General features: G+C 37.7%; 1 protein-coding gene across 2 annotated transcripts in view; it reads left to right on the top strand.

Annotated features, from left to right (window-relative positions):
• TRIM8 (tripartite motif containing 8) overlaps nucleotides 1-2496 on the top strand; it is a 58450-nt gene extending 55954 nt beyond the window's left edge. For both annotated transcript variants that reach the window (XM_026666879.2, XM_087964628.1), the window contains exon 7: nucleotides 1137-2496. In XM_026666879.2, coding sequence (XP_026522664.1) covers nucleotides 1137-1744 — 608 coding nt within the window. In that variant the 3' untranslated portion in view covers nucleotides 1745-2496. The remainder of the gene's footprint in view (nucleotides 1-1136) is intronic.
• Nucleotides 2497-17394: the final 14898 nt, after the last annotated feature.

Raw genomic sequence — 17394 nt, 5'->3', positions numbered from 1 at the left:
GGTTATAAATATGTTGCCCCTTGGCTCTAGAATGTTGAGGACATTTTTGAGTAGCATTTCTATATTCTCCAAAATGATAAATCATCAAGCGTTTTAAGATTTCAACATTGACACATGACATCTTAAAGAATTTCAAGTGAAATTGATAAAATCCTATAAATTTCAATATTCTTGTTAGATTTCAACTAATCATATTGATCAATGATTTCTGCATTATTGCATGCGATCATGCTATGGTTACCAGTGCTACTGAAAAGGTTACCAATTCCTGATTTATAATATTTGTGAATAATTATTTTAATGTTTATACTCTGCTTATATGGGAATATTTGTATATCAGGAGAATATTTCTATGAGATGATATTAAATGGGCAAATGTTGCTGCGTAGTCTCTTCATATATATATTGATAGAAATAATTCATTAGTAAATGACATTATAAGATATTACCTCCAAAAATCTTTCTAGATCACTCAACACATTAATATTAAATAATAATACATCTTGCCACAATTGCAGACTTCCTGATTATGCACATTATTATTACATGGACCTATAATAATATGGCCCTTTATTTGAACAAAGCAAAGAGTTGAGAACTGCATATGTGAATTTGGAGGGGTGTTATGGAAGTACAATTTGCAGGTTCTTTTATTCTATTTTTAACATATGTTCTTACTAGTATTTTGTGTTTTATATTTTGTATTCTGTTATGCTCTAATAGTTAATCAATAAAATGTTACTATCCCCAAGGTACTTTTTCAAGAGGCAACTGGACTTTCTAGTTTTTCTTTGAATCCAGGTTCTGCATCAAAATTATATTTGAATTTGTTATGCACATTAGAAAACACTGCATGTTAACACCGTCTTTCCCGCAGATAACAACATTTAGTATTTAATATTTTCTCTTTCTATCTGTTCAATATAAGAAAAGAAGTCCATCAAACATCTCTACAATGGATAGCTGGAATAATCAGGGGTTCTTTTCCTAGTTTCTATTAGTTTTGAGATCATGTCTGTCTTTGGCATTATCTGGCAGACTTCGTTATATTACTAACACGCACATGGATCTGTGCTGTTGCATTAATCACTCAGCTGAAAATGGAGATGTCACTTATTTTTTATGTTTCATTTCAGGTCCTTTCAGTACCCCTGTGCCATTCCTGCAGAGCATCCCTATGTATCCCTGCAGCGTCAGTAACTCAGGAGCCGAGAAACGCAAGCACTCCACAGCTTTTCCAGAAGCCAGCTTCTTGGAGCCATCCTCGGGACCCGTTGCCAACCAGTACGTCAGCCAGGGGGCTTCGGCTGGTGAAGGCCAGTCTGCACAACCCATGGTGCCTTGTAGCTCCACGCAGCACATAGTAGGACTCTCCAGTGGCCCCCAACCAGTTCACTCCAGCTCCATGTTCAACCCTTCTCACTATCCCAACAGCACATCATCTCAGCAGTCTGTGCTGTCCCAGTATGGTGGGCGCAAAATTCTTGTCTGTTCAGTGGACAACTGTTACTGTTCCTCAGTATCCAATCACAGTGGGCATCAGCCCTACCCACGATCCGGCCACTTTCCATGGACAGTGTCATCACAGGAATATTCCCACCCACTCCCACCTGCTCCATCTGTACCTCAGTCGCTTCCAGGATTGGCAGTGAGAGAATGGATTGATGCATCTCAGCAACATGGACGCCAGGATTTCTATAGAGTTTATGGTCAGCCTTCCACCAAACACTATGTCACCAGTTAACCATCTGGTTTTGGTAGAATCCTGTTGATTTTTGAATTTTTTTAATCTAGTTTTTGTTGTTATTTTAAATCAAATCCATTTCCATCTATCCCTACCACATGCCAGATTCAGAGTGGGGCATTGTTGTCATCTCTTATTTCTAATTTAATTCTTTAAAATTCCTTTCTTTCTATCAGGTTGGGGATGGGGACTGTGGGAAAAAATTAACAAGAATTTCAATCAAGTATTTGCTTTGGATCATGTGACATTGCTACTTTCCTACGGGGAAAACTTAAAGGGACAGATGATCCTTTTTATTTCAGAGTCTGGGCTCTTTGGTTTTCCTTTTAATTATTTTCTCCTTCCCATTTTTAAGACAAATTTCTATCATTGATTCATTAAGAAATGACACTTGTAGAGGTTTTTTTTTTAAGGCTGATTTTTTTCGTGTGTTAAAAGGCCACGTATCGTACATATTGGCATTTTTTTCTTCTTTCAGAGATTTGTAAATACACAATGGCAGGAAATGAAATGCACAAAAAAGGGAAAAGAAACTTAAAAAAAAATAAAAATCTGTTTTAGTTTCCAGGAGGGAAGTGTGTGCCTAAGTACACACATGGTTTCCTGTGTTTTGTTGATGCAACTTCCTCTAACAAGCACTTTGTATTAAAAAAAAATGGACTTCCTGTTATAAGATGCAGGTATTTATTCTGTAACCAATTTTAGAACACACACACACAAAATATTCAAATAAATGTGATCACTTAGTGCAATGCCTTGTTCTGGTTTGCCTGTGTGGGCATTACTTTACCCAGTTATGTCTGAGAATAAGGATATGTTGATCAGAAAGCAAATCTGATAGCCTTTAAAAAAAAATAGATCACACTCTTCTTTGTCTATGCATGCCCTTGGGAATAATTCTAAATCAGGAATATCAAACTCAATTTCATTGAGGGCTGCATCAGGGTTGCATTTGACCCTGGGGGGGCTGGGGGCGTGGCCAGTTCAATGTCACTCATGTCGGGGATACCTGTGATGGCCTGGGCAGAGCTGGGGCGATCCTCCTGCAGCGCTCTGCCAGTGAAAACAAAGCTCCATTTTCACTGGCAGAGGTACCGCAAGCCGGTCCTTCATTGTTTCCAAGGCAGTCCCATGGGCCAGGTCTAAGCACCCCATGGGCTGGGCTGCAGGCCTTGAGTTTGAAACCCCTGCTCTAAATAGATATTCAATAATGGGATAAATATTGAAAAACATGGGTTCAATTATCTAGCAATACCCTATTCCTTATTCAGTGAAATAGGAATGTCATTTCTGTTTGGATGTAATGAAAACATATGGACCAAACATGAATCAGAACAGTAGTTCAGAATAAAAGATAGATATAATATATAGGGGTGCTATAATTACGAATGATATGCACATTGCATAATGGTCAGATTTTGCTTCTTTGCTAAAACTTGATTAAAATGTAAAAATGAGATTTGCAAATTAAGAAAGATACGGTCATATTAGCTTAATAAGCAATGCAGGTTATTAATATAGTGCCATATTTTGCTTTCTGTGGGTATCTCCTTTATTTAAAACAAAAATATCACATTCTAAGGTTTGTCAGAATTATATCAGAGGTTCTGCTTTTAAACTAGTCATGATTGTCCATATGTTTCTGTTATAACACATTTATGCAACAAACCTATGCACATTTCCGCAACATTTGATTCCTTAACTCAATGGAATATGCTGCTACATAGACCTGTAGAAGATTGTACTGCTATTTAAAACAAAAACAAAATACCTGTGGTTTAGAGCTGCTTTCTATTGGCCATTTTTGAACCGATCTTCTCAATCTATTTCTCTTCAGATACATTGGATTAAAACTCTCAGAATCCCCAGCCATTGAAAATGCTGAATGGGAATTTTAGGAGTTGCAAATGCTCCCAGTGGGAAAAGTGGGCTTAGATTCCTTGAGGCCCAAGTTTAAAAAAAAAATCCTTTCACCTTTGTGCTTGCTCTTGCCACATCTGTTATATAGGAAGTATCCTGACGGCGTTAAGAAAAGATTTTGTACTACCTGAGCCTAGCTTTCAATTCTCTGCCTTTTTTTAAAAAAAAAAGGCACATAATTTATTTTTACAAAGGGAGGGACAAGAAATCCACAGTTAGTACCAGCATCAACCATTCAGATTTATTTATTTATTTACTGGAACTTAGATGTTGGTCCAATTTAAACAGGGCTCAGTGGCATACATTCTTCAAAAGAAAATTAAAATAATCAGTGTAATAAAAAGCAAACAAGCCCAGCACCCAAAAAGCAATAACAGCAAACAAGAGGCTTTATAACAAATCCGCTCCAAACTTATTTGAAAATGGCTTTATTTAATGTCTCTAGCGTTTACCCTTTCACTGTCTATTCTATCAAACAGTGTGGGAGTTAATACATTATATGATGCAAGCAGAAAATGAATCCGTTTTTATTCACGGGGTGGGGGGGGGAAACTAACTGTAATCAGGTTTCAGGACTCTAGCACAGTACCATTAACTTCTAGATTTAAGTTTGTCTTCTGTTTGGTTTATATGAAAAAAAAACAAAATGTTTGTTGGAAACTGATAGACTAGTGTGTGGTTTCTCCTAGTGAAGAGCTTAACAAATAGTGTCTTCCATTGACATTAGTTAAATAGCATTTAATTTCACTATTTAAAGAAAAACCATTATTTAGCTTTTAATGTAAAATCATCTCGTTTGTCTGTTCTGTTTACCAATTTTGATTGCATATTAACTTTTGATCAAATGTTACTTCAAACAAAGTTTTGTAATATTCAGTGGTGGCTTAATGAGGGAGTAGATAATCATCCCAGAGTTATTTTAATTTTAGATTTGCAAGATAATTAAAAGGTCAGGTTTGGTAGTTTTTAAAAGCAAATTACATCTGTCACAGGCCTGACTTTTTTTTTTACAAGCAGAGGAGCATGCATTCAACACAAAGGGTGGGCAGTGTATATGGAATGCAGATTTCACTTTAAAACAGCACTCTGGTGTTATTTATTCTGGCAGTCCAAATAGGAAAGGACATATGGATGAAATGTTTTGAAACATCCCTTGCCCTCATGCACAAATATCCTTTAGTTCTTAAACCTTGGTCCTATGACATAGATTGGACATAGAGCTTCAATATAGACATGGATCTCCTGCCATGGACTATATGGGCCTCAAATTCATCTGTAAGATTTGATGAATCCTAGGAATCTCCTTAAGGTCCTGTTATTGGTACTGTGTTGTAAAATGACAATGAGCAGGCCATAAACCCACAGAAGACAATCATTTCTTCACACACTGTTTACCTGTGTTTTAGTGGAAAGTAACATTTCCTCATAGGAACCATTACTCAAAGGTTCAGAGTTGAAGCTTCTCTTCTCAAGAAACAAGTTTTAATCCTATCTCAACTTGATGAGAAAGACCAGATGCCTTCTCAGATCCAGCACTTTTGTCAAAAAGTACAAAACAGCATTGTACCTTTGCAAAGCAAGTTTCATCTCTTTCAGAGGTCACCCCCAGGTGCACAATGCCTAGAAAAGGGAGTGGGGAGCTTATGTCTCTCCGATACAGTGCATTTTCTTCCTCTTGATTTCCTCGTGGACATTTCTGGAAGAGGCATTTACTTTTAAGATTTGGTATTTATATGGAGGGTTGCGCTGCATTTGACTCAGAATAGATTCTTTCATTTGGAGTTTCCTGTGGTCTACTGTGGTACGATGAATGGTAACCATGGATTAATTCCAACTATTTCTTCAGGCAGACCACTATATCAAAAGGCATTGGAGATTTCCATGTAAACAACCCTTTTCATGCCCATCTGAGCTTGCTAGATGAAAACCAGCAATTTTGGGTTTCCATTTCTAGCCAACGTTGAAAAAATTATTGGTTCTCCTTGATGTTATTCTAATGGCCATTATTTAGTAAAAAAAACACAATTGTTTATAAAGTAAATTTCAGAGGAAGTAATAATGTACTTTATGATACTATACAATAGAGTTATTTGTTATATTTTCTTCTAGAAGTACTGCTTTTCCTCTTCCTGTTGAGAAGAGCACTTCTGACTTTCATATACTTAGGCATTAAACAGTGAAGCCTTGTGCATGTCTCAATCACATTTGGGAGAACGCACAAATCATAAAGCCATTACAGTTTTCTGCATCTTAAAATATTATGATGAGGGTAGCATTTTATTAGTTGCATGTTTCTGAGGAAGAAACTAAGGATGGTGCTGTACCTGGTAAAGCTCTGGAGTATAAGAGTATCATCAGTGCCGCCTTCTTTACAAAGCCACCTGGAAAAAAACTTGTTTAGTTTCTAGAATTATGATCGATAGTGAGCACAATTCAGTGCAAAGTTGGGCAACCAGGGTCCCTTTTTTTGTAGTATACAGAATCTCGTTTCATCTCTGAGTTATACAGTTTATTGCCATTTGGTGATGAGTGATTAAGAAACATCCATGTAAGAACTCTGGTGCTGCCCGTGCATATGATGCAGCTCAACCTGCTCTGTGTCATTGGATGTTCCACTGCAACTCTTGGCCTTCCCCAGAAATATTTTATACGGCTGCAAGCACCAAGTTTCCTCACCTGCACATTACAGGATCTATGGAATGAGTAGGATTCCCAAAAGAAGTAGATAGAAAAAAAGACTAGATTATAAAGACTAGCTTCAGTAGGGAGGAGAAAAGTGCTTTAATAACGTTCATTCATAGTATAAGTTAAGTAGGATGTAAAATACCAAAGTATTTCTATAACCTACAGCTGATGACCTTGCTAGAATTAGGATATTTTTTCCAGCCACATTCTTAGTTCTTGATTGAGTGAATGCATTAGTCTTATTTCTTTTTAAGAGCCTAATCAATTCACAGCAAGGGGGCTGCAAGGGTAGAATGACATTTTTGCTAAATGTGCATGCTGTTTTTGTTGTCAGAAGAAAGGCAATAACTTTCCTAAGAGATCTTGCAGCACTGAGCCTTATGGAGCCAAGTATAAATGATCTGAACAACCTTGCCCTATTCAAATGCTCTAGGAATATAAAAATGGAATCAAGTACATGACAAAAAGATAAAAAGAGCTAGCCCATTCGTTATCCAAGTAATAATTGTACCTTCACTAGAATATATTCAAATACTCTTCTCTTTATAGTATCTTGCAGTAATAACATGCAATACAGTAATGTAAAAATATTTAAAATACCACTTGAGTTACTTTTGTTTAAGGTTCAAGCAACTGAAATAGGTGGGGAAATCCCTGGTTCAAATTTCAGGACTCATTTTTTTGACCTTTTATTACCAGTTCAATTTGCAAAATAGCTTTTAAAGGTGTTTCCTAGATCAAACAAGTTGCTATTAGATGCTATAGTTTAAAAGCATAGTGGAACAATCATTTTTTCCTCCTGTGAAGATTTCTTCCTTGGGATTATTTGGGGGTGGATTCATCAAATTGATATTTTAAAAAAGAGATGCCTTTCAAGATGAAGCAAATGCACTTTGCTAATGCAGAATTTGTGCAGCAAAGCTCAAATAAGAATAACAGCAGCAGACATAAAAACAGAGTTAGTGATCAACTTGCTCTCAATCAAAAAATGATAATTTTATTCTTCCAGGATAGCTAACAATACAGAGAGGTTTTATTGTCTATTAGGGCAGGGGTCCTCAACCACCGGGCCGCGGACCGGCACCGGGCCGTGGAGCACTCTACCGGGCCGCAAAGAATTTTTTTTTTAAAAATGGCGGCTTTCTTCACCTTCGGTGAATGCTGCTGGGATCGGGATCAAGGACACAAATGAAAGAAGGGGAGGGAGGAAGCAACCGAAGCCTGTCCTTCTCTCTGGGTCAGCTCTCTCAGTCGCTCTCTCGCTCCTCCACCAGCACAGGAAGAAACTGCTTCAAAGAGCGGGGGCTTTCCTGTCGCCGCAGCTTCCCTGAAGCGCCCGTTTCTCCCCCACCCCCACCCCGTCCGCCCGCCCGCCCGCAGTGCTCCGTTCTGCCTGCCTGCCTGCCTTCGTTAATGGTTGAATCGGAACAGCTTCGGCTGAGTAAAAGAGGCGAATAGTTATTATTCTCAGCCGAAGCTGCTCCCAAACAAGCAGAAACTAAGGCAGGCAGGCAGGCAGGCAGAACGGGACACTGTGGACTGAAGCGCCAGCGCGCGCGCGGGTGGGAGTGGGGGTGAAACGGGCGCTCGGAATAGCTGCGGCGACAGGAAAAGCCCCCCCGCTTCTTTGAAGCAGTTTCTTCCTTGGATGGTGGAGCAGCAAGAGAGCGAAGCCTCCTTCTCTTCTCCCCCCGTCCTTGAAAAATTTTTCTGCTTGAAACCGGTCCCTGGTACAAAAAGGTTGGGGACCACTGTGTTAGGGTGCTTTGAAGGTAAAGAAATTGTTTAGCCAAAAGATTTATGTAAAACACCCAGGAATCTCTTCTGGTTTCCACATTTCCATCTTTTACTGTTAGTTTGAATGCTGGCCTATGGTAAAATTGTTGGTAAAAAAAAATAACTTGTAATATTGGAAGATATTTTAACTTCCTTGCTACCATTCTACCCAAGAGGTAAGGTAAAGGTGAAAAAGTTAAAACTCCGGAAAACAGACCATAGAAGGTCAGTGTCTCAAGAAAGCTTGCTGATTCTGATATGGCAGTGGAATCTACATTATTTAGGCCAACTGCATTAGAATTGTCTGCTTGCAGCTCTAATGTATATCTGACAGAAGGAACTGCCTAACTAGCCTTCAAAAGGTAATAAAAATCCTAGCTCATCATTTTACTGCCTTCTAAATCATTTATAAACTAAAGTATGTGATAAATCTGTTGAGGGGAAAAGGGTGGCCAGGTTGAAAAAAGAGGATTGATTTATTAAGACTGAAATGGTGATATTATCCAACTTAGTGTGGGAAAAGATGGGAAATGATTGGAAGGCCTTCACGTATTTTATGAAGTCCCACCCACTGTGTTCATTTCTCACCACAGCAGGTCTACTTTGCTGCCATATTTTTAAGCAAATAGAACAGACATAACATAACTTAGCATAGGTACAACCAACACAACGATGGACAATGTTGAAACCAACTCACACCTGATCCTGCATCACCAATGGTAAGAGATTTCAGCAACTGCAGTCCAGCATTATACATGCAAAGGCTCCACTTTATACCTGAAGGGAAACAGGCTAATTCAGAATAAAGTCCACGAGAAGTGCCTCATCAGATTTATCCATTTTTATCATATGATTGTTTTTTTTTAATAAAATAATTTTGGAATTGAAGGATAAAACTTCTCAAGACATCTTGTTCAACAGAATATTTCAGTTCACCATTCAGGTACTCAAGGCAATCTACAGGTAGTGGGATAGCATAATTTCATAGTTGTCAGGGTCCTGCAGATTCAAATCTGGATGCATTGATCCACAGATTATGCGCTGTAAGAAAATGGCAATGTGCATGTATCTGGAAAGTTTGTTTCTTTTCCCTACCTCTGACCCAAATGTTAACGTATCTTGAGGAATGAGATCCCTCCAAACCAGGTCTCCAACCTTGGCAACTTTAAGACTTGTGGACTTCAATTCCCAGAATTCCTCAGTCAGCTTTACTCCAAACAGTCAGAGGGAATATCTGTTCAAGGGCGACAAATGACAAATTTTCTAAATACATCCATGAAAATGAATTTGTGAATTGTTTACATGTGATACACAGAAAGAGTACACATATAATAGACTGGGTTCTGTTAAAGATACTGCCTTATTGAGCTAGCACAAGATAGAATACTGTATTTGCCTGGCCAACATACGTCATTCATTCAATCAAACAAATTGCAAAAAAATGTTCTCTTACCTCTTTAAAGAAAGGAATACTATCTAGAATATTGCTTGTGTTAATAGGAACAAGTTAAAAGAATGTTACATGGATATTCAGATAGTAAGAACCCATATGTGAATAAATACATAAACGAATGAGTTAACATAACATGAACATGATTATTTTTGAGATGATGATCTGACACACTGCCGGCTTAAAGATGGGGGACTTGATTTTTGCCAAACATTTCAAATACCAATTCCTATCATCTTTAATATTGACCAAGCTACCTGGAACTTAGAGGAATTATAGTCCCAAATTGCCCCTTCTCATAGCAATGGCATTCAACACCCTGAAATAATAAAGGATAAGCAAATCAAGGTTCCTAGAGGATTACCAAGACAAGGAAATTAAGAGGTCACAATTTATTCTGGAAGGCTGCTATTACTGAAAAGAAATGTAATCACTCTTTTAACATCTGCATTAAGGCAGTTTTTCAGTTAGTGGGAGAAATTGCACAAACCAAGAAAAGCAGTTCAAATTTTGTAGCCGTTTGGTTGCTTCCTTTCTCCTGCAACAAAGCAGCATGCTTGCTTCTTCAGTAAGGAACTTGCAATAGTTCTCCCTGATCAGCAGGGGAAAAAAAACAAACGTTGAGCTTTACAGAGGGTTTACTGAATACATGGACAATCATACAGTTTAGCATTGCCAACTTTGGGAATGCTTTCCTGATTGCAAGTGAATTGCCTGATGGCCCTTATGTGTTTATTAATCTGAAACAAACCTTCTTAGATTCTAAGTCCAAACCAGATTGCTAAGTACTCAGCCAAGTGCACCTCTTTATACCAAGGACAAGCTGTGAATGGTTTTCCCTGATCTGGCAACTAACTAGTTATGACCAGCTCTAGATTTTGGGGCCGGGAGGGGAGGGGAGGGGTAAAGAAAGCCATTCCTTCCTTGTGAATTGATTTTGGATGTCTGTGGGAAGCGGATGTTATTTTTTAAAAAAAGCCTGGGCTTAGTAATAGCAATGCTTAATCAAATACCATAAAAGGGTGGAGCCCCTGTTCTTCACTAGAGCAAAGTATCTGTTCTATCAACAGAGGCTTTTAGTGTGCCAGGCCAGATAGTGAGAGGCCAATTAATTCAGTGCCCTGGAATGACTCCATGCAACGAATAGTTAAGCCCCCAAAACGTTTAATGCAAAGCATGCCTCCCAGGAGAAGAGTGAGGGGGTTGCTGCTTGCTTTTCTCAGGAGGTGCAGATGTGCCAGAACATACAGCTGTGCACATTGAGGATTCAGAATGGAGAATGAGAGGCTTTGTATTTCATTAGTATTCTTTTGCAGTCTTTGTGATGCAGCAATGGCTTCTAGCTTCCTCCTGTTCCCCCAGTCACAGATCCAGCCAGAATCTCTGCTTTCAGTGGCCAAAGGAATCTTTGCCTGCATTCAGTGTTTCCTGCTGATTGAGAAATTGAGGCTCCCCCAAGGGACAAAACCTAAACTGATTCCCCATTTTTTTAAAAAAAAACCCTTGCGTATTTACACAGGCATATATACAAATTCACATACAGACAGACAGAAAAAACGTTTCTAAGGAAATTGTCTTACAATTGTGCTCTAAAATGTACTGGCTTTTACTAGCTAAATTGTACCTCAAAATGTTTACTGTAATACAAAGTTTTTTCACTTCTATAAGGATTAAGGCAGTGCTAGTTCCAAATGTAACTTTCATTTTGTACAAAAAGTAGTTTGGGCGATCAATGATAATTTTAGGCTACAAATCATTTATTTTGATGTAATTCTACCCTTTTTTTCAAATCTGTACATTTGTAAGAGGGCCTTGGAGCTTTTCTGCATTCATTACTATTCCAGACCTATTCATCGCTTTGCAAGTTGGATCAGTTCTGACAACAAAGAACTGAACTAGAAGTCTTGAGTCAGTGGTCTAAATCGTGGGTGTCCAATCTTTTGGCTTGCCTGAGTTGCAATGGGTGAAGAGGACTTATTTTGGGCCACATTTAAAATATATAATATAGTTAATGTATATAAATAACACATAATAATATTACAAGTTTACAATTTTGTGGAGTTGCATTAATTGCTGTCCAGGGCCACCTGCAGCCCTTGGGCCATGGGTTGGACAGGCCTGGTCTAAATTATATTTAAATTTAAAACCTTTTTCTCAGTTTGATGACCTCCAGTATGTTGGAACTGAAAATCCGGTGGGCTGTGCTGACCAGGAATGCTAAAGTCTTCAGTCTCACCATATCTGGAGGGTATAAGGGAAGGGAAGGTATTCATCATTTGTGCCTTAATCCTGGGTCACTCTAGGTCTAGGACATAAATGCTGGGCATAAGAAGCTTTCGTGAAAAACTAATCTGCAAAATATTCATTTAACCACAATATTCTGATTTTAATCATTATTACTGCTAGGTTGTCCTTAAAACCACCTTTTTCCAGCATGAATTCTGTATTAGACAGAAAAGCACTGCACTAATCCTTGTATAGCTGTAGCATGAATTAAACTGCTATTAGTTCCTTCGCTTCAAAATGCATGCTTCAACTTTCTATTATTTGCTTCATCATAGGCAATCACTTACAACCTCTGGGTAATTGCTTAACAGCTACAGTAATACACAAATGGGTTATGAATCTCAGCTGTTCCCAGCATCTCTAGTTTTTGCAATGCTTTGGATGTCAATTTCCATAATACCCAGCCAATATCATCCTTCTATTCATCATCTCTGGAAGGTACCAAAATGGTGAAGGCTGATATTTTATACAAGCAGGAACATTAGGAATTCTTACTGATGTAGTAGACATCATCAGCCTGTGCACAGAGAAGCTGTTTTTTTATTTCTTACTAGGTCTGTTAGCCATCTTTAAGATCTACCTGCATGATCCAAGAACAGCTGCCGAGCATCTGCATAACAGTCCCATAAAATGTGGCCATAAAACACGTCCCAACATGTCTGATTTCAGCCCAGATATACCCAAGAGCCTACCACGTAAGTTCTTAGCCACTTAGGGACAATATACCTCTGCCATATTCTATTGAATATAATAGTATTAATGATACCTAGGAGACAATTTAAGAGAAAGGACGCAACATTATTCGGAATCTGGCAGAAAAAAACAAATTCAGCATGGGATGGGAGGTATAGGAAAAACTGGGCCACCCTATAGGAAATGGAACTAAAAAAGGACTGTGGATGAATCATAGGCCTGCCAGTGTGGGAACAGGGCTGACCCAAGATATTTTGCTGCCTGAGTCAGAGCTGCAAATAGTTCCTGCCTATGACTGTTCCCCGTTCAACTCAGAATGCCTCTAATCAAAGACATCCATGTTGGTTTTGGCCGGTAATGGAATACAATATTGACACCCTTCTCTCTATTGGTGAAATACAATTACAAATTAAATAATGTAATTTGTTGATTTGATTTTTTGTACTACCCTATGTCTATTGCATAAGGCAGTTGCTTGTCTACTTAGCAGCAGCTCCAGTTTTATGAGTTAGTAAGGTGATTGAAGGAAAAGTTACTATCAATACTCTACCCCACTCTGTAGTTTCTTCCCCAAACCCCAAAAACTTTAACCTTAGACTGTCTACTATTGACCTCACCCCTTTCCTAAGAGGTCTGTAGGGGGCGTGCATAAGCGCACCAACGTGCCTACCGTCCCTGTCCTATTGTTTCTCTTATTCTTCTTTTATTTTTCTTATATGTACCCATTTCATGTATTCACAACTATGTATACACTTATACTTATTATCTTGTAAACAATTGGCAAATCAAATAAATAAATAAATAAAAATAAATAAAATAAATATCCACCCAACTAACATACACACAGTAACTCTGGGCAGCATACACATTAAAAGTCCACAGTTAAAAATTCACAGTTTAATCTACCATTATTTAATATTCTAAGATCTAACCATAAGTCAGATGAAGTCTTGAATTTGCTCAATTTATGTTTATTTCCTGTCGAAATGACAATACTGGTAAAGGTTTGGGATATTTTATTGAACAGTTTGTAGCCAGAAAATCTAAAGGAAGGTCAGCTGTGCAATGTGTGCCACATGGTTTGATCAGCTTTACAGTTCTATTTCTTAACCTTCTCAATTTGAGAATTTGCTTATGGGCACTAATCCCAATAAGACTTGCTTGGTGCCTTGTTGTATGTTTTCCTTTTTTCCTCCAGGAATCTTAAATATTAGATAATTTCTGTTGTCAATTTCTTGATAATATATTATGGTAGTATTTTTTTAAAAAGTTTTATTTATTTGCTCTCATACTAGATATGGTTTTATTTATGATTTCATTGCCTTTTATTCTTATAATAACCTTTAAAATCCTAATATTGGTTGGGTTAATTCTATGGTGAATCAATCAATCTTAAAAAGAGCCCATTCAGGCTGAAGAGGTTTGTGTAAAGATTTGTGAAGAGGAAAGATTTGAGAAGAGGTAATCAAAAATGGGCTGACAAGATAAAATGAAGGGGCTGTGCCAGCAGCAGCTGGACTTCCATGAAGAGCAATAACAAGAAACAGACTTGATAGCTTTATAAGAAGCTGTTTCAGGACACCAATTGTGAAAGGGAGGGAACACTCAAAATCTGCCCTCTCACTTTTAGACCACGCATAAATATTCCTCAGTGAGAATTGCATTTCAGAGTATTATACAATTTAAAACATAGCTTCAGCAAAAGCCTGCAAAATGTGATGCCTTTTCCTTTTTTATTTTAAAGATAACTTTATTAGATTTTTTTTTGAACTAAAAAGATGAAAACTAAAAAGCTCTAATATTTAAGATAGGAATTTAATCAAAACCAAACACGTAGAAAAAGTACAATACAATGAAATCACTTCTAGCATTCTTTTACAATAGATGAATTTAAATCAATCTCTTATTCTAAGGCTTCAATATAACTTTCATTGTTTCTATTATCTACTCAAAATGCATTTCTCCCCCCCTCAGATCAATTTCAAATATACCTATATAGGTTTTGAATCATTCTGTGAAACTAGGTGACCCATTTGGCCTCTCCCAGCCGAAAGCAGAAATGGCTTTGTTCTTTCCAAACTGAACAGCAGTGTTCATTGTGGCTTGTGAAATGGGAAGTCATTAAGATGCAAATATAGCTGAGAGATAATGGCTGATTTCCTTTTGTTTTTTCTACTGTCATTCTTGTCCAATCCTGCTCTTCCTTATTATTCCCACATTTGCCTTTTGAAGTCCCAGGTGAAGAGTAGGTGAATTACCATAGATTGTCCTTTCACTTGCTCATAACTACATTTGTGCATGAACACAGACCTCAGAATGAAAGCCTGGAAAATTTATTCCAGCTAAATCTTGGGATGTCACAAAGCAGAAATGGAAAAGCTGATAGCTTTCCCATTTAGTTATAGCCTTCGAAGAGTTGATGTAGGAGAAATTAACTGAAGTGACTTATTTATAGCATCAGGATTAGAGAAGAGAAATTGCAGAAATGGATTCTGTGTTGGAATAAAAAAAAAATGTATGATTTTAAGAAAGATACTTTGACAATATTTTTCAAACAGTGAGCCACAGTATCGTCTTGATAAGTTATCATAGCCCATCATTCAATGATTTCTTCAAGCAGTTCTGTATTCATCATAGGTCCATACTGAAAGAGAACTGTGATTAGGCTGTCTCAATTATTTATTTATTTATTTATTTAGAATTTGTCAAACAAAATCGAGAACAAGAATAAAAGAATAAAAATAAATAATCAGATGACAGGTTTCAGTATTGTTGCTATTGTGTTTTAATCTAGAGCCTACTTAAATAATATTTGCATTTATGAACGTTTGATATCATCTATGTGCTTCAGGAGTTTAAAATGGGGAGGGGAGTGATGGTTTCACTATTCAGAGTATTTAGAACTACAGCATCATACATGCAGTTCTTTTTATTGAGACATAATTGTCATCGTAATGGAACCAAACTGCACTGTGATGTTAGTGCATGTGGACTGAATAGCCCTGAGGCTCTGAATATGCGCTTGAGCAAATTGCTCCTGATCTGACTTGTGACTTTGGACATACTTTCCCCTGGGTTGACTGGAAAAAAATTGGCTTATTCTTATCTTTTCTTGAGTACTGTTAGTGAGGCACAAAAATTCAATTTTAGTTGCAAGATACTGTATTGCTGAAAGATGACAGATCTGTGTGATAAAACTGTTTTTATTATTTCTATATTAAAAGTACTGGCTGTTTTCACATGACATGCTAACTGGTGTTTGATAGAACCATGGCTTAAATTTCACTCTATATTTTGGGTTCCATCGAATATTACAAGATACACTGAACAACTACTAACCACATAGGCTGGCATCACCCCATACACTAGGCCAATCAGCTAGTCTATATCTCAGTGGGTTGTAGAAATAATAGAGCTTCATTTTAAGACAACTTAGTTCAATAAGTGACATGAAATGTTAGCTGGCTCTTTACTGACTCAAATGATACACACTCATGCTTACTACTACAAACATTCTCATAGGCTGTTTCTCAGTCACTCCCTCGCGCTCCCTCTCTCTCTCACACACACACACAAAAGAAAAAGCTGGCAAATATGCCAAACTGTACAACATTTAAATGGCTTTGCATTTCAGCACCACCCTTTAAAAGTTCGAGCTTGTTTTAAAATCTTGGGATTTCAAAACAACACATTTACAAATTTTCCTTTGCCTTCTGGTTTACTGCAAAACAGTAGGACACTCCAATTCAATACATCACATGAACAGATGTGACACTTCCCTCTGGGAACAGAATCGGCTTTCTTTGAGGAGAAGCCAGCTGTTCTGTGGCAGCCTTACTGACAGCAGCCTGTCAAGCTTTTTTGGACCAGAGGAAGGTTTAGTCAAGCCAAGAGGTCTCAGCTCACCAAGTCCCTTAGTGCTCCAACATTTTGTTATGGGATCTAAATTGGGAGCTTTTCTGCCCCTGCATAAATATTTTTTTATTTAAAAAATGCAGGCTCTCGGGGCTACTGAAAATAGAGCTGATCTGTGGTTAATATATCCTGTTTCTTGCTCAGTGGAGTACAGTTTTCCAACAATTCAGCAACCATCTTCAAACTACAGTCTAGGATTATAAATGTGGCTGTTTACTTGGGAGAGTTGTGAATTCCTTGAAAAAGCAAAGTTCAGTAGTATTCCTTAAAGAAAAGCTTCTGAATGTATAGACCAAACACTCACGCACATCATCATATATACTAAGACTGTCATACTCCCAGTATGACTAAATTAAAGAATAAGGTTATAGTTTTGGGATTATTGCCAGAATACTGACTCAATTTCACAGGCACTCTTAAGTGAATCAAAGAGATCCGCATACAGGATGGGAAAGAGAAGACACACCCTTCTAGTGTTGTTAGTTGTCATAATAGTAAGAGGCTTGACTGAATATGCCTAAGAAGAACATGACAAATCTAGATGATTCAGAACCAATTCCCCTCCCTTTACTTCTCTTACATATCACATTAGGTGTGAATTTAAGTCTCAGCTGGAAGGAACAGAGAAAACTACATCTAGAACTTCAGAGACAGTACAACAGTGTGAGTCCCGACTAAAGGATAAGAGAGAGAGAGCTGCTATATCTAGACATTCAGAGACAGTACAACAGTGTGAGGCCTGACTACAGTATAGGAGAGACAGAGCTGTTACATCTAGATGTTCCTTTATAATTTGTATATTCTACTTATACTTTTAAAACCCTGTAAATAAAGTTACTTTGATCTGAAACTATAGATATAATTCATTCCTTTTCCTGTCTAATACAGGATTGGGATAAATAAATACCAGGGCAATGCCGGATTA

This window comes from Notechis scutatus, chromosome 4 (assembly GCF_049901735.1).
Source record: "Notechis scutatus isolate UNSWTSFEM ecotype Mainland chromosome 4, rNotScu1.2, whole genome shotgun sequence".
NCBI classification, from domain to species: domain Eukaryota; kingdom Metazoa; phylum Chordata; class Lepidosauria; order Squamata; family Elapidae; genus Notechis; species Notechis scutatus.
This window is presented reverse-complemented; position numbering and strand designations above follow the sequence as displayed.